The sequence below is a fragment of the Equus przewalskii genome, chromosome 2 (assembly GCF_037783145.1).
Source record: "Equus przewalskii isolate Varuska chromosome 2, EquPr2, whole genome shotgun sequence".
Classification (NCBI taxonomy): domain Eukaryota; kingdom Metazoa; phylum Chordata; class Mammalia; order Perissodactyla; family Equidae; genus Equus; species Equus przewalskii.
The window spans coordinates 52,353,344-52,376,490 of NC_091832.1; the positions used below are offsets into that span (position 1 = coordinate 52,353,344).

Genomic DNA, 23,147 nt, shown 5'->3' on the forward strand with positions numbered 1-23,147 from the left:
CTCCTGAGTGCCTGCTGAGTCTGCCTCCCTCACAGGCACGGATGCAAGGACATCTCTCTGGTGACAGGGTCCCAGCGTGCTCATTTTTCTGGTTTAGGTGGAATTAGTGCTGAGGTGGTCCCACCCAGCACTTTGAGGATGTTGGGGCCCCCTCTGATTTGCTGGGCCGTAGCACACTCGACACAAGTGGGAGCCCCCGTGTCTTGTGAGAGCACTGGCTCCTCGGCCCCGCCTCGCTGCGCTGGGAAGGGCTCTGAGCCCTGTCTGCCAACCCGAGTGCTCACCATCGCTGCCCCCTCCCTCGGAGCCCCGCCCAGCACCGCCCTTTTTTTTTAAGCCTCCTGAGAGTTTAAATCGAGAAGTCCCCTCTGGTCCTAACAACTGCTGCACCCCGACAAATTCAGTAAAAAATGAGAGTTCTAGAAAGGCTGTGACTTGTGTTTTTGTTGGTTTTTGTGATCTCCTTGGGCTGTGCTCTCAGAGCAGGAGTTGCTCCTTTGGAGGTGCACTGAAGGCAGCCCAGAGCCCAGCTCTGCAGGAGGGGCCCGAGTGTGCGACCACATGAAACCTGTGGCTCAGGCAGGTGCAGAGGCCCCAGTGAAACGCAGACACGTGTCATAAACCTTTTATTCAAAGTTTCAAGTATGTGTAAGCGTCCCTGATGACACAAGGCGTTGGGTGAGCGTCCTCGTCACAGGACCTTGGTTGCAGCACCTCTGAATCAGTAATCCACAGAATTGGAGCAACAAAGATGAGCCACTCACACAGGTAAGGTGGATTTTCTTTTGAGTTATACTTTCAAAGGCCCAGATGCCCAATATTAAATGCCACTAAATTACTTTGTGTTTCAAAGTCTGTGAAAATAGAATAACAGTATCTTAAAAATAAGAGGATGGGGGGCGGGCTGCGGGAGAAGCACCGACTGAACTCCCCACTCAGAGAGCACGAGGCAGCATTGTTTACATGTGTGAGTAGAAGCAAGGACTTTGTTTAGAGGTCTAGATACTCAGGTTGGCTGGAGACAACCTAAGAGGAAAAATGGGATTCGGCCTGACCTTGGGTTATGGTCACACTGCCAATGTAACTTGAGAAGAAAATGGCCCCACGTCGTCTGTGGTGAGCTGAGCGGGGAGGTGTCAGACTCAGGGTGGAGTGTGGTTTGGATGGATGACACCCTGTGCCCCTGGGGTCCCGGACAAGTGGCTGTTGGCAATGCTCCCACAGCCCTGTGGATGAGCCCCACCCCAGAGGCCTTCCCAGGCTCCAGCATCAGGAACAGCCCTTCCTCCTGAGTTTGGACATGGCTTCAGGGGTCGAGATGGGGCAGGGGTTGGGCTGGGTAGGGGGAGTGTGGCGATGGGTCACAGTTGTTGGGGAGGCTGCGCTGTGGCCCAAAGGCACGAGGTGACCACGGAGACTGCTTTACCGCGAGGAGAGCTGGTTATTTATGAGTCCACTGAAGTGTTCAAACTTTCTTTCTGTCTCTTCGCTGAAGGAACCACCTGAGGGGTGGGCAGCAGGGGGACAGAGTTTGGCAAACTGGATGCAACCCCCTCACCCAGGCGGGAGCGGTCGGCCTCAGGGGCCCTGGAGCCAGCGCCCTCCACCAGGTGGCCTGCAGGGGCCATCTCTATGTGACGCCACCAGGGCAGCAACTAGGTGCTGGTCGTCTCTCCGGCCAGGCACGCGTCGTGTGCTCTGTCAAGGTTGGGCGGAGGAGTGAGTAATATAGTGCATTTAGTTTTTGCCTTCACCAAGGGTAAGGGCCACCGCTCTTCCTGTAGAAGAGAGCACTGCTTCCCCTCTTGTCCCCAGGCTGTGTGAAGCAGGGAAGTTCCTTGATGGGTGACCAGAAGCCAGTGGTTCACTAGCTTCTAGTTCTCAACAGAGGACAGTGATACAGAGAGCCCACAAATTGCTGATGCCCGTGTTTTTGAGGTCACATGCATAATGAGGTGGTGGCCTCAGCTCCAGCCCTTAAATAGCTTTGGGGTCTGGGCTGGCTGGTTCTATACTGCCCTCTCTCTTTGGCCAGAGCTGGCTGTGAAAACCCAGTCTCCATCCAGGCTGTGTGTGTCCACAGCGTCCCTCCTGCATGTGGAGATGCGAGGCTGGCCCCACCCCCGAGCTCTTTACCCAGACGAGGAAGCTGCTCTGCTTCCTTGAGAAAGCAGGACAGCTCTTGCCTGTCTCCTGCAGGGGCCCTGGCAGGCCTGGGGGGCAGCCCTGAGGGTGCAGTGCCCCCTGGAGTGCCGGGGGCCTTACCTATGTGGCAGTTGTACATCCAGATGCGGTGGCCGTCGTAGCGGGCCCTGCACTTCATGATGTTGTTGGTGAAGTCAGACTCGGCAACCTCGTAGTAGGGGTTAATGACAACCTGGGGGAGAGCAGGTCGAGGGGGCTGCTGAGTCCCGCCCTGGCCCCAGAGCCGGGATGGCTCACAAAAGGGAGCATGGCAGGGGCTGTGCTCCAGGAGCAGCTGGGGGCAGGACAGCCAGAGGTAAGGTCAGGGAGGCAGAGAGGGGCAAGGCCCAAAGGAGTGAGACCTCCATGCACCTGTCTGTCTGTCTCGTGTAATTCACACACACCCCTACCAAGAGCCGGCCTCCAGAAGGGGTTACCCTCTCCTGGGTGCCCTGGGAGGCTTGAGGTTGGCAGAGAGGCAGGAGTTGGGGCCTGGGGAGGCCACAGAACAGGCTGTTGATGGGAACTAGACAGGAGCTGGGGAGCAGGACTTGCTGGGCGGGGTGGGGACAAGGACTGGGTGGTGTGGGAAGTGGGAGGATGGCGCCCTGGGCCTTGGCGATGCTGCTGCTCCTGGCGGTGTGACTGTGGACCGAACCTTCCGCTCTCCGGGTCTTGGCGTTGCTCTGGGTGATCCTCAAGCCCCTCCTGCTCGGGCCCAGAGTCCAGGGCTCTGGGGGAGACTGCGCCCTGCCTTGTACCCCCTTCCTGTGCATTGCCCCAGCTAAGAGGGCATAGCCCAAGGGAGCAGGAATAGGAAGGATAGTCCTGTGAGTGAGCGGACAGTAAAGGGAGATTTGCGGTGAGGAACCCAGAAGAAAAGACAAAGGGGAGGGAGGGGGAGGGGCAAAAGCTGCACCTGGGACTGTGGGTGACGGTAACGAGGACAGACACAAGTGAGCCCCTCCCTCAGGACCGCACCTGCAGAAGGGCTGTGGCCCTATGGGGGGACAGGGGCAGAGCTGCCCCAGGGCAGTGGTGATGGGGAGGGACAGCGTCCAGGTTTGGGGCCCTCAGGACCTCTCCCTCCAGAAGGGCCTGGATCTGACCCTTTAGCAGGGCCATGTCCCTGCTGGGCCTCCCAAAGACACGCTGTGGGAGACAGGCCAGCACGGGCCCAACCTGTGTCCTGGCCCAGCGCGGCCGTTCGGGGGCCCTAGGCTGTGTCCTGCTGTTACCCCGTCTCTTCAGCTAAGGTGGGTAAATGTCCCACTCTAGGGGGTCTTACTTGTCTTTGATTTCTACCCAACAGTCTTAGCTGTCCCCTGCCCTCCGCCATGCTGCACAGTGTTCAAACAAACCACACACTGAGGCCCACGCGGCTCCTTGCCCACCGACAGCCGCCCCCACGGGGCCCAGCTGGGCATCCCTGCAGGGAGGGCAGCACGGCTCTCCGGGTCAGCTGGGGGCCGGGGGGGGGGTGCTGAAATATGGGGTCTCCACAGCCCCGTCTCACTCTCAGATTCTGCAGTTCTGGATCCTGTGAGGATCTGCGGGAAGTGGCTTTAGTTTCTTAGAAAAACAATCTGCTGTGAATCCAGGAAATGGTGAGAACGAGGATAAAGCAAGGCCGCCAGGAACCTGTAAGCCACTGAACCCTGCCGCCAGCCTGTGGCACAGGCCCTGCTCCTGTAATGCACGTCCCCCTCACTGGCTTTCTCTGTCGCGGGCAGCATGACTGATGGCTGCGCTTGGGTCACGTGGGAACGGAGGGGGAAGTGAATCCCAGGCCAGGGCTCTCGCACGTCTATGCCAAGGCAAGTAGTCTCTTCCATTAATCAGAGGTGCTAACCTGCCCCTAATGAGTTGATTTGCTAACGGTATAGTTTAGGAGTGGAGAACACAGCACATTGAGTATCGTGACGTGAGCTGGGTTTGCCTGGCTGTAAAATGAGGTCATGGTATGCCCTTCCCTGGGGGATTACACAGACCATGCATTCACAGGCCTAGGCAGGGCCTGGCCCCGTGTCTATCTTCAATGAGCATAGTTATTTAAATAGATGGTATTTGTCAGAATACGCGACGATACACTCACTCAGCAGAGCGATAGCAAACCTCAGGCATACACCACCCTGCAGAGCGTGCGTGCACAGAGACACAGGCATTCACTGTGAACTAAAGAGCAGTCTGCTCTGGTTGGGCTCTCCAAGTCTGCGGTTCTGGGCTTCTGGGTGGAAAAGCGCTTGGCTGTCTGATTTCCAGCCTCTGGAATTGCCCAGGGAAACGTTCAGAGCCCCTCTGTGGTCCCTTCTCTGCAGGTGTTCCTTCTTCCCAGGGCTGTCTACGGGGTGGGGACCATAGACCAAGCCCTCGGCTGGCTGAATGTCCCCTTGGGAAAGCTTTCAAGGCAGAATGACACATTTCTGGTCAGCCACTTTGCCACCCAACAGGGCAAGCTTGGAAGCAGGATGGGTGGACATGTGGGAGAAATGAGAGGGTGGTAGGCAGGAGCGCACCTGGGCACCAGCAGGGGGAGCCCTGGGAACGTGGCGCCCCGCCTCCCCCACCAGTTGGGCCCTGGCTGGAGCCTGCAGCTGTTTGCACGACGACGTGGGAGAAATGTCCCCTCTGCAGATCCTCTTTTATGAGGCAAACTTTTTTGGGAGAGGCAAGTCACAAACACTTGCGAGGGAACAGCTCTTTATGAGATTGCGTTCAGCCTCGACAGCACAACCGAGGCAGGGTGAGGGCCCTGGGAGAAACCGGGGTGCTGTGAGAGCACGGCTCCACAGCTTGCCTCTGTGGAACACTTTCCTGGCCTGCAGCTGCACTTTGACTTGTCAGCCCTGGGTGTTAGCTGGACAGGGTGTGAGCGTCTCAGGAGGGCTGCAGATCCCCCTGGCCCGCAGGTCCCCCAGACTCAGGTAGCCTGACTGACCGTGAGGGCCCTGGGAGTGGCGCTCCCGCACTTCCGACAGCCTAGCCTCCATGCACGAGTTGTGCTTGGGCACCAACAGGAAGGAGGCTGCTCCCCTCTTGCTGGGGAGAAGACCCCTCCTCCCATCAGCAGGGGCCTGGAACCCCTTCCCACACTCCTCACCTGAAACAGGTAGTCTCCAGGGGGCACGTCAGTGATGTCGACCCACTGACAGTCAATGTCATGGCGGTACATGTCCCAGCAGCCCATGGTGATGCCCTGCTCGCCAAAGTTGGCACACTCGTAACTCTTCTGGATGTCTGCAGGCAGGGGCAGAGGGAAGCCGGTCACCAGGCATCCACGGCATCCAAGGCCCCGCGGCCCGAAGCATCTTCCTCTGCCCCCTGCGCCGCCTTCTCCACAAAGGGCCCTGAGAAGCCCTGCTGAGTGGGTGATGTCCCCCCCCTCAGCATCTCTCTTCCTTCCCCCAAGACCCCTACCTCTGCTTCATCTGGGCTTGGCGCCCCATCTGCTCTCGTTCAGTGGAATCCCTCACTCAATCCCCTACCCACATCCCATCCCCCTCTTCAGGCCCAGCCAAGTTCCCCTCCTCCATGAAGCCCTCCTTGGCCACTCTGGCTCACCCTGGCCTTTCTGAGGAATCATTAGCCTGGGAATGAAGCACGTGCATATCTGGGAAAGCTCCAGTGTCCATTGTTTAGCTTAGTGTGGGGGTCATCTTGTCTCCCTCTGAAGAATTCGCACTTGGCTGTGGGCTCGGGTCTGGTTCGTCTCTCTGACTCTTACTGGGTCAGCCCCTTGTCCGGTCCATAGTAGGTGCTCAAAACCTATTTGCTGTGTGAGTTTGTGGCACGTCAGTGGCAGGCCACGTGAGGGACTAACTCAGTTGTTGAGAGGCTCCCGTGCCCAGGCACTACTCTAGGCACAGAGTACACCAGAAGAGTCACCGTGTCTCCCCTTGAAGGGACCAGAAGCGCAGGACGGCAGGGCACCCACAGGTGATCACAGGGCACATGTGGCGGCCTACTGGCGGTGGGAGCAGAGTACTCTCTGCCTGGGGGAGTCGAGAGAGTCTGGGAACCTCAGAGGGGGTCGCTGGAGCTTGGACTGGCAGGGCCAGAGCCTGTGGGGCATGGGCACTTGGCACCGTGACACAGAGAGGTGGTGGCAGCCAGAGTGGGAGGGGACTGTGTGTCACATCCAAGGGTTTGGGTCTCACCCAGGAGCCATATGGACCCCCAGTGCCGTCAGCATAACTCTGGGGGAGCCAGGCGCCTTTAGAGCCAGGCCTTGCCCATACCCTCAGCCCCAAGTCATTGCCATGGGAGACCCAGTGGAGAAAGGTCATGTGGAGAATCAGCAGTGGCCAGAGTGACAGAGTCCAGCGTCAGGCCTGGGCTCTGGGCCAGGTGATCACAGCCGTGGGAGCATCTGAGTCCCTCTGAAGCTCCCCACCCCCACACAAAGTCACCTCCTTCACATTCCGTGTCCTCCAAGCAGAAGCTGGCTTTGTGGCCCTCTGCCACCTTGGTGCCATTGAGGTTCAGCAGGTCATAGTGGGTGAACACTTCCATGCTGTGGTAGTGCCTGGAGGAGAGAGGGCCTGGCAGTCAGTTTCTGGAGCCACTGCCCCCTGCAAGCAGCTGCCCAGCTGGCGATTTGCCTCTGGGAACACCTTGAGTCGTGTGGTCTGAAGGGGTGGCAGTTGGGAAAGAAGTGGGCGACAGGGCATGAGGACAGGGAGGATGGAAGTGAAAGCCAGGAACGGTGGTGCTTACAGGAGTGGGCTCCAGAGCGGGGCTGCCCCACCTCATGTCTCTCATCAGCTAAGTGGGACTGATAACGTCCGTACGCCTGGGGTGTGGTGGGAACCAGTGAGAGCAACTGACGCGCACAGGCCTGGGGTACAAGCAGCTCAATAAACTAAGCTATTTTTCCTAAGTGCTTTCAGTAAACCCCCTGGGCACTAATGTGGCTCCCACAGCCCATTCCTTTTGGGTATACTTTCCATAGACTAATAAAAGTCACTTTTTGATGTCTTTTGAAAACTTTTTAAAGTGGGAACATGGTAGAGAGGGAGGAAGAACAGAAAGGGGGAGGGTAAGTGGAGGGGCGGGAAGAGCAGGCACTAATGAGCGGGGCCTGTGTCCTGAGCAGGACTCATGTCCCCAGGGACAGACGGGCAGGAGGCGGGACCAGGAGCTGAGGCTTCAGCGACCTCAGCCGCCTACAGCCTGGAGCTGTGCTCCTTGCACTGAGCAAAGGAAGAAGGAGGGAGAAAGACTGCTCTGGAGCCCCCTGGAAGGAGCAGTGAGTTCTGGGACGGAGATGCAGGGCGTCCCTGTGGGCTCTGGAAGGGAGCGGCAGAGAGCTGTGCCCCGGGCTGCCCCTGCTCGGTGCCTGTTTACACAATGGTGTCTCATCTCCTCGCTTGGGAGGAATTGAGAACAGATGCAGATGCTTGGAAGGTGATGTATTTGGTTCAGAATAAACCAGGAGGGACATGGCTGCCGTGTGCTGCCGCAGGGCCTTCCTGCAGCCCTCAGCTGGCCTGGCCCATCCCAAGCGGCAACGTGTGTATCAGGAGCGTCCCCAACTATTCGAACACGCTCGATGTCATGACAGGGACATCTGGAAAATGGGGACACAGAAGAACAAGGTACTAGGGAATGGGGAGCAGAATCTCTTCTTTTGTTTACCTGTGACCTGAGCCTCCTCCTCGGGGAAGAGGGCAAGGCCACATGGCCCGCTCTCAGGGGAACGCTGGGACCGAACAGAAGTCGCAGAAACATCTAACAAGGGGCTTCTAACAGAGAGTTCTTGGTACCTGTGAACTCTCTCATTATTACTACTACTCCCAGCAGTAACAGGAGTAGTATTTTTATTACTCCACCACCACCACCATTCCTACCTACTATTATTCCTAACTGACAATGGCTTCCTCGCCTCCCAGGCCTTGTGCTGTTGGCCTCGGGCTCCGTCCGCTGGAACACGGGCAGCAGAGGACACAGGAAGAGGGGAATCACAAGGATAGGTTTTCTGAGAGGAAGTTAGAGGCTCTTTTTCCTTTCCTCCTGTGTTTGCTTATCCTAAAAATAACGTCAGAAGTTCCTAAGTTGGGCTTTTCCCAGGTCACTCATGCTTCTGGGTAAAAGGGTGCTGGCCAGAGGCCCCTGAGAACACTCACAAGGACGCGTTTTGTGGCCGCTGAAGCCACGACTTTGAAAGAGTCTATTTTGGCTTCTTGAAGGAGCAAGATGAGACATGAGGTCTGACTCACTGCCTAAAACATGTCTGCATCTTTCAGAGAGGGGCTTATGTTGCCATGTTTACCGGCTGGAGGGACTGAAGAGAAATGGTTTATGTTCCGTTGTCTAAACAAAATTCAGACGGAGTCCACAGATGGGCGGCTGTCAGGCTGGCCCTCTCCCGCTCCCCGGCTTCCTGCAGACTTGATGTAAGAGTCTTTCCTGCTCTTCAGCTTTTCCCCTGAGAAGACGGGCAGGGAAACAGCTGGTTTGGAGCCTCCCAACTCTGGCCAGCTGCGGTCCTGCGGCCTCTCCGCTTTACCTCCCCGGCTTATGTGGACATCATCCCTGGGCCAGCCAGCGGGCTGTGGAGCCCAGGGGCACCCACCTCCACCACCCCCACACATAGCCCAGCAATACAGAATGGGGCTGCGGGGAAGGTGGGAGGGTGCGTCCTGGTGATGGGGGCATCCTTCCTCTTTCCAGGCTGAGGTGTCCTGACCTTTGGAAGTAGAAGAGGGGGCCTGATCCATGAGGTAGAGATGGAAAAACTCCTACGTGGAAAGAAATTCCAGAATGCAAAGGGGAGTGAGAATAACCTGACACTTGATGGAGGCCATTGCAGTGAAGGCAGGACGCCTTCTACCTCCTATCCTGAGACACAGTCCTAGCTGAGGAAGGAGGTTCCAGACGCCCACTCGGACGACAGACACAGCCAGTCCAGAGAAAGACGAGAGGTTTGGGTACGCTCTTGGTTATCCTAGGTCATTGGGGGCCCAAGTGAAACTCCCAGTCAGAGAATCCATGCCCACCATGGAGGAGATGTTTCACTCCTCCTCCTGTGCCACACCAGCCACACATCCCCTGGCCTCCAGAGTGGACAGTCCTGGCCGGTGCTCAGCTGTGGTTGGGCCAATGCTCCTGTCCCCATTTCAGAGAACACTGGGGGTGTGTTCCAGTCTCAGGAGGTGCTGCTACAAAGGGCAGGGGCCCTTCCGCTTGCTCCACCCTGCCTTCCACATGCCTTCTGTACGTGTTAGGCAGTCCCCTGGCCGGAACAAAGACCCACAGGTGCGATGAGGGCCTAAAATTGGCTCACAGAGGCCATATCACATCTGTGGGGCTTGGACCCAACATGGGGGCTGCTCTGCACATGGGAGAGGCAGGGCAGAATGAATGAAGGTCTCCCCTTGGTAGCACTGCCATCCCTGACTCGGAGGGCTGCATTGGTGCTGGCTGTCCACCATGGAAGCGGACATCCAGGGCTTCTGCCTGTCCCAGAGCCTCTCCTGTGGTTTCCCTGAGGTGGGAGGGCCAGGCCCTGGGACACAGCAGGAGTCACGAACCAGGAGGGACAGAGCTGCTCCGTGCCCTGGTATGCATCTGTGCCCAGCTTTGTCTGGCCCCTGTCAAAGCTACGACATGATGGCCAGTTACGTAGGTATGGCCCCAACTCCCTGGGGCACAAGAAGCAGGAGGAAGACCTCAGCAAGATCATCAGCCAAGGGCACAATGCATACGACAGGGAATAACTCCAGGCATTCGCCACTGTCTGGCTGGTGAGGAAGCTCCTGAGGGGTCAATCTTTGTGTTTCATCTCAGACCTTTCCAGGAACACAGCTCTGGTCCTCAGCTTGCATCAATCGAACAGGGAGTGATCCTTGTCCCCATTCACAAGACTTTGAGCCAGGGCTCTCAACTGTGGGTCCACAGATGAGTTTTAGTGTGTCTGTAAATCTGTGACATAGGATGTTAAATCTTCTAGAAATAATTCTTTGGAGTGGAGGAAGGGCCAGGTTTCATCACACTCCCGAAGGGACCCAACAGAGGATTGGGGCCAGGGGTCCTGTTGAAAGGTCCTCCCACAGAGCCTGAAGAATTCCCCAAGACTCTGGAGGCCAGGGGGCCCCGCTTATGCTCCCTGGGATGTATGGTCACAGGTTCTCAGTTATGGACCAGGAAGGGGAGGTCTGATGGGACATACGCTTAGCCAGCACGTTCTTTTCCACCCATCCCTCCCAAACCATTTATTGGAACATCTGTAAGCAAAGAAGTAAAGCAGACCACAGGAAAAGCAGAGTCCCTGGGGCTCCAGATTAGAAGAAAGACTTCCATGATGTCGCCATGTGTATTCCTGGGGAGAGACCATTCCTCAGAGAGCAAGTGTATGCCACATGGAGCCTCCTACCATGTGATGTCCGGGCAGACCCCATCTGTGGGCAGAGATGCATTCCTGTCTACTTACAGACCCCCCGCCACACGGTGTCAGGGCTTCCACCCCATGTTCTCTAAAGGAAATCAGGCACCAGTGTGCTCAGGACTTTAATTGTAGTCTTTGACTTCTGCCCTGCAGAAGACTTACATGCTTCCATAGAAAGACCAAAAGTTCTTTGGCTAATTATGACTTTCAGCACATACAGATAATTATAAAGGAAAATCAGCACCCCTAAATTCTATCATAGTCCTTTCTTTTGAAAACGGTTGAACAACCCTATCCCAAAACCGATTTGAAGGTGACTAGGCCACAGGTGTGACAGGAAGAAGAAGCCAGAGACAGATGTCTAAGGAAGATTTGGTGGCGGTAACAGGAAATGCACGCTTTGGAGCGGAACCGGCCCGAGTGGGGGCCCCTGCTCCACCACGGCTTGTGTTATCTTGGGCACGTCACAGGAGCCCTGAGCCTCTGTTCCCTTGCCCGTGAAATGAGGGTTCCACGTGCCTGGCACTTAGGGGGTCCATACACGCTAGTTCTGGTGCCCCCAACAGTGATCCCCACATTTTGGGGCTGGAAGAACACCTAGCGATCTGCTAGCCCAGGGCTTCTCAGACTTCGATGTGCACAGAAACCTGTCGATCCTGTTAAAATTCGGATTCTGACTCGAAGGTCTGCCACGGCTCGGGATTCAGCACTGATGGCAGATGCTGCCAGCCCACGGGCCTCACTTTGAGAAGCAGGGACCCAGTGCAAAAGCTTTCTTGCGTAGAAGGAGTTCTGAGCAGAGAGAAGGGGACTCGCGGGGCCGGAGTCTGTGGCCTCAGGAGGATTGCTGCCGTGTTGAACAGCAGGGGCCACCGTCCCTTCCTTTCCACAGGTGTGTTCCCTCTACCTGCCAGCTCAGGTCTGAGCTGGAAAATGTGACAAGCAGGGACAGCAGAGTCTGGATTAGAGTAAGAATCAAGGCAAAGAAAAAAACAGGAAAGGCAGAGGGATGCGCAGGATAGCTGCCGTTGGCTCCAGCTAGGGCTGGCTCTAGGGTTTCCTTCTGTTCTTTTCTGGAATTTATAGCACTGGGACCAGATCCACAGACTGAAGGCTGGAAGGGACGTTACAGGTCGTGGGTGATGTGGCCCAGCTGGCCCAACTTCATGCAGCTGGTTAGAGGTACAGCTGGGTTGGGAGACCAGGTCTCATGACTCCTGGGCCTAGGCCTCTTGTCTCCACACCCACTGTCTTCCTACAGATATTTAAAATATACCCTGGTATTTAAATAGATTTCTGAATGAACTCAGAGTCCAACAATTGCAGAACCCCCAAGCACCCTGCAGAACACAAACAAAACCATTGACCAAAGGTCAGTGGAGGGGCATTAGGTACTCAAAGTTTGTTTCCTAATGGCAGGGGTGTTGGAGATAAGACAGGAAGGTGAGGTGGGCCAGGGCAACTGGAGTGGGGAACGGCTTCAGTAAACATGGAAGGTCGGTGAGGCAGACCGAACTCCCTCCATCTTAGGATAAGCCTGCCTCCTGGACCATGTGATTCTGAATCCCATCGGGACCCTGCAGGATGTCGGGCCAGGGCAGTTTGGTGGTGATGGAAGGGAGGGCTTACCTGTGGCAGTCATGCCAGATCCATGCATGGCGGCCGTTCTTGGGTCGGAAGTCAGACTGGCCATTGTTGTGGATCTGGGAGGAGAAGCGCAGAAGCCGCCGGTAGCCGGTGGTGGGGTTGGTCTGGGCGGCCGAGGCCGAGAGGCAGTTCTCCTCCATGGCGCACTGGAGCATGAACATGGGCCGGTCCTCCAGGTAGGTGCTCTGCTGGACAATCTCCGCATTGAGGACCAGGTCAGGGGCAGCTGGGGAGGGCAGACACGGTGTTGGAACGAGATGAAACCCCGCCACCCCTTCCCAAGTATTTTACTTGTGATTCCCGAGCTGGGACAAACCCTAGCCCTGCCTAGCGCCACCTTCTGGAACTGGCTCATGGTCTCCCCCTCAAGGTCATCTTCCTTGAGGAATGCTACCCCAAATTTCTCTTCTTCTCTGAGAGTCCTCCTGGACACCTCTGCAGTTATCAGTGCAGAGGGGCAAAAATGTTGACAGTCTGGGCGATGGGTACGTGAGAGTTCATTATATTTTTCTCTTTACCTTTGAGTGGCTTGAGATTTTCCACAATAAAAAGCAAACAATAACGATGAAATTGTGCTACCCAGAGAGAGAACACTTAATACCTTGGTCTGATTCCTCTGGGAATGACACAAATATATTTTCCAATATGTGTAGTATCATATGTAGATTTGTAGTCTGCTAATACCGTTTCACTTAAAATATATCTTGACATATTTCCTTGTTAATAAATATCTGTTGCAACATTCATGTCATGGCTACATAATATTTAATTCATAACCCTATCCCATACTTTTAGATACATCAGTTCTTGGAATTTTTCACAAAGATAAAGCTGTGGCAAACATCCTGTAGCAAATCTGTGTGTATAACTTGATTATTTCTTTAGATTCTATCCTGTAAGGGAAACTGCCGGGAGGAAGGGTTGCATCCTCGCGAGGCTCGCATGCGTAGTGCCTAACGGCCTTCTTAACAGGTTCTCCCAGTCTTCACTGGCACTCTTGACCTATGTGAGCCTTTCCCCCCAGGTGCATCTTTTAAAACAAGCTTGATGTATTCAATTAGCACACTGCACACAGCAGGTGTTTAAAAAATTACCCATGGCCACAATCTAGATCTACTAAACTATTGTATCAGAGGTTTAGCTTCTTTTCAAAAGGATTAACTGTAAGTTTGCCTTGAAAAGTGAGATTCCACTGAACATTTCTAGTACACTTCAATTCACACAAATGTTGTATATGAATCATTTACAAGATCCATCCATCTTGTTTCCTGACAAGTTGCTTGTAAATTTCTGAAGGGAGTGTGGGTCTGTGAGCTTGGCTTCCCTCCAGTTCCCGGGAGCCGTGCGCACCCCCGCTCGTCTGCGGCCCTCTCCATCCCGGCTACACTGGGGCACAGCAGGTTCGCAAGAAACACCTGCAGCTGATGGGGCCGGCAGCCTCTAGAGAGCAAATCTGCCTGCAGGGGCTGGGTGTGGAAGCGCGAGGCCATGAAAGGGAGAACAGATGGGATGTGGGGTAGGGCGCGGAAGACGTCAATCAGGAGGCTCTGGGCTGAGAACTGTTTCCTCCTGGCGCATGCGCCCGGACGCCACATGGCTGGCGCTGAGCGTGCTGGGCCCACTGTCATTGGAGGGTGTTCTGAGCCTCGGTTCTCTCAGCAACAGCCCCATGAAACTCATTTTTGGTCTGCCATGACAGTGCTGAGAGCATTGTTCATAACTCTCAGCGCTCCCACTGAGAAAGTCCCTTCAATCTAAGTATTTAGAATAGCAGCCCTTTCGTGACTCATGAGGTTGTTTCTATTTCATGGATACTGTGAATTATATTAATGATCAGGTTTCCCTCTTTCCTTTGGCTGCTAGGAAGCTCACTGTGAAATTTACAACCTCCTCATAGTAAATGTATAGGATTCCATAGTGCATATTTTTTATTACGGCTCCATTTTGAGCCACTACCTTTTTGCCAACACCTATCTTCTGTTCATCTCCTTTTATCTTATACTACTTTGAATTTTATTTAGGTTTACGTTATCTTAATTTCCTTTTGGAAAAGATGGTCTATTACAAATATAAATAAATTAGTAAGCAAACAAGAGGCCCTGACTACTTCTGTCTGCGTGGATGCTCTTCCCTTGGGGGCTGGTGAGGGCGATCGACTCGCTCTCTCCTCTCAGACAGGGTGCCATAGCTTGTGATGTCTGCCCGGAGAAGCTCGCACTGGGGCCAAGAGTCCTGGCTTACGAGGGTTAGGGAATGCTGAGTGAGTCCAAAAGGGGTGGATGGGAGAGAGGAACTGACTGAGCTCAGGTTTAATCTTCTCCCTAGTTCTCCATGATGGTAAATGACAGTGCCTCACTGTTTAGTAAGCACTTGCGCATATTCATTGTCACATCGGATTTCCAGTTTCTAGGAACGACTGTAGATCGTGGTGGTGAACTCACTTTGCCAGGATCAGCTAATAAGTGGCAAGTGGGGTCTGTTCTCCGGCCAGATCCTGGACCTCTCCCACCTCCCAGATTCATGAGGGAGACGGCTAGGTGTGGTTTCATACGGCCAGGGGTGGGGAACGCGGAGTCCGGGGACCAGGAGAGCAACACCCTACGGGGCTGTCGCCAGTCCTCTCTCAGCATGGAAGGGACACGGCATCAGCTGGGCCATGCGGAATCCCGGCGCCGTTGCCCTTCTGTATTCTGTCTCTCTGGGATTCCCAGGGAGTCACCAGGAAGCTACACTGCCTCCTGAGTGTGAAAACAGGGAATGATCTCGGGCTCACGTGCTTCATCTGCTTCGCTCGCCTCCAAAACATCCTCCGAGGAAGGTTTACCTGCCTGGCTGACGGGTGAGAACAAGTCCTCAGTCACCTAATTCGCCCCCGGTCTCTTAAGCAGACTCCGCGGGCCCTGGGATTTGAACTCCAGCCCCGCCCTCCCGCCCTGCTTTGCACTCTGTCGTCAGGCGGGGCTCCAGGGGGGCGGGGGCGGGGCCTCTTGCCCTGACTCATCTCACTAACTCATGTCTGCGTCCCTCCTCTGCTCGGCTCATGGCAGAGGCCCCAGAGCCTTGCAAAGAGTAACCAGTAAGACGCTGGGCCCCTCCTGGAGCCCGGCGGGCAGGGTGGGAGATGATCCCCAGGAACTCTCACTTTCTGAGCAGGCGACTCCGGCCCCGTACTGCACCCCGCCCTGGGGGCAGGCCACGTCCTCCCCGTCGTGGTGGCAGTGCGCCAGGGACAGCTCCGTTCCCGAGCACTTCACTCCGCTCATGACTACTTTGTTGGCGTCGATGTTTCCGTGCCAATACCAGGTCTCCTGGACGAATCAACAAAAGAAATGGCTAGTGCGTCACCTTGAACTGTCACTTCCTCATATTCTGTCTCACAAAAGTCCCAAGCTTTTACGACCCCATTTTTCAGATGGAGACAGCTGAGGCACAAAGAGTCACTTACCCAAGTCACACAGTTTGTTGGTGGCCAAGCAAGTGAGACCCTCACCCTTGGATTCTGCCACTCTCCCTCTTGGGAAAACACAGCTAAGGCTCTGCTCGAACGATGGTTCAGTGTTGCGTGTCAGGAATGGCTGGCACCTGCAACTCATGCTGCCAACTGTCTCATCCTGAGCCCAGGGCAGACATTACTAGTCAATCATAGCACTCTCTCCTCTAAGTCTGAATGTGCTCTCAGAATCCTTCTCAACGCAGTGCTCCAGGAAGACACTACCAATTGATCAGAATTGGCAGGAGAGAAGAAATCTATTCACTTATGTCAATAGTTAGTCTGATGTTCATACATCCTCCTGGCTCTGATTCTCTAGATAACCTGATGATACACCCCCTCATCCTCTAGAGACAAAGCCGGTGCCTAGAGAAGGACAGGGCTTGTAATCGGTGACAGAGTTGGGACTGATATCAGGTCCAGCCCATCTCACATCTCCAGCTGAGGCCCACGTCTCTTAAGAATGAGCTGACAGAGAACAAAAATAGCTGGACAACCACTCTGCTCATGAGCACTGTTTTCCCCTCCCGCTGGAGAGCCAGAGCGCGCCCTGGCCTGTCATAAGCAGCACTAGCAGACGCACTGTGTAGCCCTGGGAAGCCGGGCTCCCAGAGGGCGTAGGCAGCGTATCAGAGGCCTGTCCCTCCAGGATGCTGGGATGAGGAGCCCAGGACTCAGCGCCTACCCTGGACCCGGCCAGCCCATGGCAGCAGTCATGTTCCGCAAGGCTGCGGAGTTGTCCCGTGTCTCTCCCTGAGAACCCCCTTCCCAAGCAGGGCCACCTGGGCACAGGAGCTGGAGTCGGGGTGAGTGAAGCAAGATGGGGGGCTCCAGCCACTTTCCTGTTCTGTAAGAAGCTTAAGGAAAGCGCTTGGAGCCAGGATGCTCGGGACCTGGGGCTACTCATCTCATCGCAGGGAGGAAAACTGAGGCGTGGAAGGGCGGCTGCTTTGCCCACGTGTCATGCAGCAGGCCGAGGGGCTGCAGTTGGGAATAGACCCCAGCCTCCTGTCTCCCGCTCCTCCCACAGCCTCTTTCTAACAATGCCCCCTGACAGTGTAGGGTCCAGAAGGCAATGACTTTTGAAGCCAAAGCACTTCTTGTCTTTCTTCTGCTGCCTTTCCATGGGGCAGAAGCTTAGCTGCCCTCAGCTGAGTCAGTCTCTCTAGGGAGGGGCCGGCGGGAGGAGGGTGCAGCTCCTGCGACAAGGGCTCCAGACAGGGCTCAGAGGCTGTCAGCCTGCCAGTGGGAGAATGTATGAGTGTGGACACCAGCTCGGGAGCGTATTCTGGCCAGAGGGCCCTCCAAGAGAGCGAGGGAAGGCATCTGAGTGCTAGGCCTTGGGCCAGATGGTCTCTACCGCCAGGTAGGAGTGAGTTGCTTCCCTCTGCAAAAGGCACATCAGGACACCCCAGGATCAGCCCTCAGCCCGGGGTGAATCGCAGTGCACAGAGGTGTGTGGTCTGTGAAACCAGAGTCCAGGCCCTCATTCTGCAGTGGGGAAGCAGAGGCCCCACCTCGGAGAGAGGTGGGCATGCCCCACCCACGGACTCAGGGCTGTGAGGGCGGAGCTGAGGCCGAGAGGCGGGTCTCGCCTCTCGGCCGGTCAACGGCTCTTTGCTCTCCACTGCCCAGGTAGCTGGGGAAGGTTCATGAAGACAAGGTCTGACTAGTGAGGGGCAGGACCAGACTGGATGGAAGCATCTGAGGCTGCAGCTTCTTACCTGGAAGGCATTGCTGGCAAAGCCCAGGCCGAGCTGCCGGCAGACCACCATGGCCTCCACGATGCCCCAGTTCTCACCGCACACCTTCCCCCATACGAGGGACCCGTTTCTCTCCACCAGCACCTCCACCCGGCCCTCGTAGGGGTTTCGGCCCCCATTCAGGCGCAGCTATGGACAGAAAGGAAGGCATGGTCATTAGGAGGGGACAGAGGGGATGCCCTGCCACATCAGTCCCAAGTTCCCCAAGCCAGACAGTCCTGCCTAGGATACAGTCAGGTTCAACAGCATCACTGAGAGCCCCCTGCATGCCAGCATCATGCCCAGCGTGGTATTACATATAGGTCCCCGCCCCCTGCAGGCACCCTGGGGCCCTAGAAGCCTATGCAGCAGGGGAGGCCCGCTGACCCCCACTGAGCACCACCGCAGAATCTGCCTCTGCTCCCCGCCGCGCCCCACGAGCCGACCAGCCAGGGCTGCTCTTAGATTCAGGGACTTGGAAGGATGCCTCAAGGGGCCTTAAAGTGGTCGGACTCCCCAAGATGCCTTCCTGGGTCCTTTGCTCCTCACCACACTCTGCTTGGCTGCTTCCAGCTCCGGATCTCGTCTCGTCCCACAGCGCCCCTGCTGTGCTCTCCACCAGAACTCTTTTCTGACCCATAGAGCCAACTGCCTATTTGACAGTTCCACTTGGCACCTTGGAGACCCCAAATCTGAGTTAGTCATCTTTTGTCTCTCCACCTAAACCTGTGCCCTCTCTCCCCCTTGTTCCCTATTTCAGCTGAAGTCACCATCATTTACCCCACAGGCAGCAAACTTTCCATAAAGGCCCAGGAGGTAAACATTTTAGGCTTTGTGGGCCACATGGCCTCTGTCATGGCAGCAGCCACCGATGATATGTCACGGCTGTTTTCCAATAAAACCACATTTACAGAAACACGCAGGGGGTGAGTTTGGCCTGTAGCTTGCTGATCCCAAATCTATTCTGTTATACAAGCCGGAAGTCCAGGAGCCATCCTAACAGCGCCCTCTCACCCCCACATCCTGGCAAAATCTTCCTCTGTGGATTTGTCTTCCGAGCCTGTCTCCAGTCGGCCCGCTGCCCTCCAGCTCCATCCCTACCCCTTCTCCAGGCACCAACACCTCTCGCTGCCTCTGCTCTTGCCTTCATCAACACATTCTCCACTCAGAAGCCAGAGTCATCTCTGAAACACACCTGATCATGTCCCTCCCCTGCTTAGAACACGTCAGTGGCTTCCAGTGCTCCGCGACTCTCTTCTTGAGGCTTACTGCGTCTCTCTCATCCTTGTTCTCCGACCTCCAGGCACGTGGGTCTTCCTTCAGTTTCCGTGGCTACTTAACGTTCCTGACCATGTCACACAGTAAGCCACACATTTCACAATGAAGCCCACTACATACAGAGCCCCTTTTGCCTGGCTGACCCCTGCTCATCTTTCATCTAACAATACTTCCCTCCTCTTGGGATCAGTGCCTGCTTACACACTATCGTCGCCGGCCATCTCCTTCTTAGCATTTGAGACAATTACAGTTACGCTAACTCACAGTGTGTTCCCATCTGCCTTCTCTGCCGGAACGTGAGCTCCAGAGGGCAGAGCTGCATTTGGGTGGTTTCCTGTGTGGTCAGTATCTAAGACTGCACCTCACAAACGTTAGGAATGACTGAATAACTGTTCCTCAGCATGTCAGGCTGTTCCCTCAGCAGTCCCTAGCAATAACACGACCCCTGGGTCATGGGTCTTAATTCTTACGATGGAGTTAAGGGCTGCAAGAGTCATGACCCCTAGGTCACGAGTCTTAATTCTTACTAAGGACTTAGGGTTTCGGGGGTCAATGAAGTCAGCGGCAAGCAGAGGAGCGGAAGGCAGCCTTGATGGCGGATCTAGCTCCCAGGGTTGTCAAGTGGATGAATTAAATGAGACAGTCCATGTAAGGTGCTCAGATGGGGCCCGGCCACAGGAAGTGCTTGAGAAATATTGGACATCTTCTTAGCAATGACCATGGTTAGGATGGGAGTCACATCGGAAATCAAAAGTCTCCTCAGAGGGGGCAAAAGGGGTCAGAGCAGGCAGAAGAGCTGGCCTCCGGGCGGCCGCATGTGTCTTCGCGGTGCCTCTGTGCTGGAGCTGGGTGCAGGTGGGCTCTGGACGCTGTCTTGGATATGGACTGTACAGCACCCACGACTAATATATATTTGGACATGTGTAAAAACACAAACAAATACGACAAGCAGAGCCATCGAGAAAGTCCCAGAAGGGCCTGAGCCTCAGCAGGAGGCAGGAGCAGGAGATGAGCCACCCGGCTCCATCACCCTAGGAAGGGCCAGCAGCCTTGGGGGAGGGTGTGCATTTAAACCCATCAGGGGCGTCTCTGGGGAACCCAGGTTGACCCCTCTGCTTATTTGAGACTTGAGAATTTTATTTCAAGACATTTACATAGACTTGTTGTACTGTAAAAACTCTACTCCTAATCTATGAATCTGCCAAAAACCCGACATCCCTCAGCCTGCCCAACACAGGCCTGGTTTTCACCGTGTACTTCCTTCACGAGCTCACTGCACTCTGCTGGTGGTGCCAGCACTCCCAGGAGAGGAAATGGATGGCGCGGATTGCACCGGATCCACTTTCACCCAACATTTACTGAGCTTTGACCGTGTGCTGGGCTGCGCCGGGAGCTGGGAATGAGCAGCACTCCCAGTGTCCCTGGAGTCCGTGGAGCACTGCCCGTGTCCCTGGCCCTGCAAGTCCCTTAAGGACATCAGCTGACTCGGTCCTCACCGCAACCCCGGGAGGCAGCAGTACTATTTCATTCCCCATCCTACAGGTGAGAAAGGGGAGTCTCAGAGAAGGTTAGTGTCTCCACCACCTGCATAAGCCCCTTCTCCAGGGACGCTTTTGTCCCAAAGCAGGGCCCACCGAACCAGAAGTGAGGGCCGAGGTGGGGCCCTCGTGCTGGGAGGTCCAGTCCCGGAGCCTGGCCCAGGTGTTCTGAGGCATTTACCACCCACTGGGGTCACACTGACCCCTGAGGCTTAGAATACTCACTCAGGCACCTAATTGTGTGCCTCGTGAAACCATCTCAGGTCACCTCTGGGTGGCTGCCGCAGCCTCGGCGAGAAGCAGTCTGCTGACCCCTCATGCACATCCCCACAGCCCTGGTCCCCTGAGTCTCCAGCCTCCTGGGCTGGCCGTAGGCCCCAGAACACTGTGTGTCCAGGACAGACGGACAGTGGGGACTGTGACAAAGGCTGCCGGCCTCACAGCGCAGCCTCGGGCTGAGCCCTCTGACAACGTGAGTCCTGCCGAGCAGCTTCCCTGCTCTTGGGGAGGTCCGGCCGGATCCTCTCCCTTCACCTGCGTCTCCTGCTCCCGACGCCTGGCCTGCTGCAGCTGAGGGCCCGCACAGTGGGCACACCCTGGGGAGGTGGAAGCCGTGGGCATGGACCCTTCCAGTGGACTGGTTGGCACTGAAGTTCTGACTGCCAGCAGGCGGTGATGAGAAAAGGCAGAATGACTTTCAATTGGGTTAATTATGGTGTCTGAATTCCCTAAGGACTGTGCCCTGCCTTATTGGCTGCTCTGGGGGCAGATGGCTCCCTCCACTGCCCCCTTCATGGGCCACTGCCTCCCCAAAACTGGCCTCATTTGGATCCCTTGAGGTCAATGAAAGATGAGGATGGAGGAGCCTGAAGAACCACCATTCATACTTTTTCCCGCTACCAGAGGGCGGTGGAGCGCCCAAGTTTAGGTCTTGATGTGAAGGCTCCTGTCTCTAAGGTTCTCTTTTGGAGGGTACCAGAGGACCCTCTACCCTGTCCGCCATTGCCTGTGTAGCCCTCCCGAAAGGTGGCCAACTATGTGGCAGTGTCCTATCCTGTATTCTAAAGCCAGAAGAAGTCTCAGAGGCTGTGGCTGAGGACCGTGGCTGCACAGTGACTCTGGGGCAAGGAAAACATATGGTCATCAGTGGTGAGCTGGCGCCTCTCCTTGAAGCACTTCCCCAGGCTCCACACTGCTGCCGCGCTCCAGAGGGCTGAGTGGGCTGGAGCAGCCGCCGTGACAGGGAGCAGGTTCCATTGCTCCAGAAGGAATCTAGATGCACTGGGGGACTTTTCTTATCTTCTACACATGACTGGAGGGCGCAAGAGAGGTTGGCTATGAAGTTCTAACACAGCTCAGGACACAACTCTCCATTCCCAGGGCCCGGTTCCCAGGCCCCAGCATTCTGCAATTGCCTGGCTCACCAGCTAAGGTGCTCTGACATTACCAGCACCAGTGGAGCCCCAAGAGGCCTCGAGGTCAGCCAGGAGCCTCTGGCCCTCACGTCTCCACCACACCATCCAGTGAGGAAGCCAGGAAAGGTCGATCCTTCTCAAAGTTTCTTAAAACAACCCAGGCATTTCCCTTTTCCAGTTCCTTTGGTTCTCGATGGCAGCAGTATGGGGTTTGAAATAAGGGAGTGAAGTGCAGGCAGCTGAATTTTTCTAAGCATGAACAGAGAAAACAAAACACCTCCAGCCAGCGGAGGATGGCAAGGTTGCACTGTGTTTTGATAAGGTTGTGGTTAGCCAATCCCACACCTATTTTTGGAGGTGGGGGGTAAGAGGTCAGGTAACACAACCCAGATGCTAACATGAAAGGAAGCACGGGCACTTTCCACCCCACGTTCCTCACATGGGCTTGGTCCTGCTACCAGGCCAGGCCAGGCCCAGTTCAGAGGGGAACCGGAGGTTGGCAAGGGTGTCGGCACCCCTGGGTGGATCAGCTCACGTGGTAGATGCACCTGCCATTCCCAGAGCCTCCCACACTGGCTCCTCTCTCCCAGCAATGAAAGAAATGAGGCTTTGCTCTGGCTGAATGGACAAAACCACCCAGTTTCAAGGCTGGCCTTTATGAGCCATTCAATAGAAAAGTCAATTGGCTTTTCTAGGAATCAACTCTCTTACCTCCTTATTTTCAGAGGAGGAAACTGAAGCCTCAAAGAGACTAATTAAGGAATCAGCTAGTGAGTGACCGTTATGAACTGAATTGTGTTCCCCCCAAATTTATATGCTGAAGCCCCAACCCCCAGTGTGACTGTATTTGGAGAGATGGCTTTAAAGGAGGTGATTAAAGTTGAATGAGGTCACGTGGAGGGGCCCTAATCCAGTAGGAATGGTGTCCTTACAGAAAGAGGAAGAGACCCAGGGACACCAGGGCACAGAAGGAAGGCTGTGTGAGGACACCGTGGGGATGCGGCTGTCTGCAGGCCAGGGAGAGAGGCCTCGGGAGAAGCCGACCAGAACCGTGAGACAGCGGATTGTTATTGCGAAAGCCTCCTGGTCTGTGGTGTTTCTTTTTGGCAGCCCCAGCACACTAACACAGTGAGAAAACTCAGGGGTCTCGACTGTTCTGCCCAGTGTGGCTGCCAATGCCTTTGGGAGCCCCAAGCCAGGCCAGCAGAAGCCTGACCCACTCTGTGTGGAGAACTGGCACAGCCCAGAGGAATTCCTTCCTGGGTGACTTTCCCCGTTTCCTCCCTGGAGGAGAGAAACGGCAGATCCAGGTGTAAAACTCTCCCACGCCCTATGCTGAGCGCAGGCTCGCCTCCTTGAGCCTGGAGGGCCTGCGGCAGGGCGAGGGCTGTTCGTGCTGGGAACGTGCTACCTCCGCTGCCATGACCAGGCACACGACCTGGCTCAGCTCTACCAGCCAGAAAGCAG

The 23,147-nt window shown here is 55.6% G+C and overlaps 1 protein-coding gene across 9 annotated transcripts in view; it reads right to left on the reverse strand.

The window, feature by feature from the left end:
- Nucleotides 1–613: 613 nt before the first annotated feature.
- LOXL2 (lysyl oxidase like 2) overlaps nucleotides 614–23,147 on the reverse strand; it is an 89,525-nt gene continuing 66,991 nt past the window's right edge. For 5 of the 9 annotated variants that reach the window (XM_070606834.1, XM_070606823.1, XM_070606814.1 and 2 more), the window contains 7 exons: nucleotides 17,432–17,599; nucleotides 15,360–15,525; nucleotides 12,200–12,443; nucleotides 6,594–6,709; nucleotides 5,285–5,421; nucleotides 2,266–2,377; nucleotides 614–1,502 (listed from right to left, as the gene is read on the reverse strand). In XM_070606834.1, the coding sequence (XP_070462935.1) occupies nucleotides 1,423–1,502; nucleotides 2,266–2,377; nucleotides 5,285–5,421; nucleotides 6,594–6,709; nucleotides 12,200–12,443; nucleotides 15,360–15,525; nucleotides 17,432–17,599 (1,023 nt within the window). In that variant the 3' untranslated portion in view covers nucleotides 614–1,422. Of the gene's footprint in view, nucleotides 1,699–2,265; nucleotides 2,378–5,284; nucleotides 5,422–6,593; nucleotides 6,710–12,199; nucleotides 12,444–15,359; nucleotides 15,526–17,431; nucleotides 17,600–23,147 lie in introns of all 9 variants that reach the window. The other 4 variants (XM_070606840.1, XM_070606831.1, XM_070606830.1 and 1 more) reach the window with 1 other exon arrangement.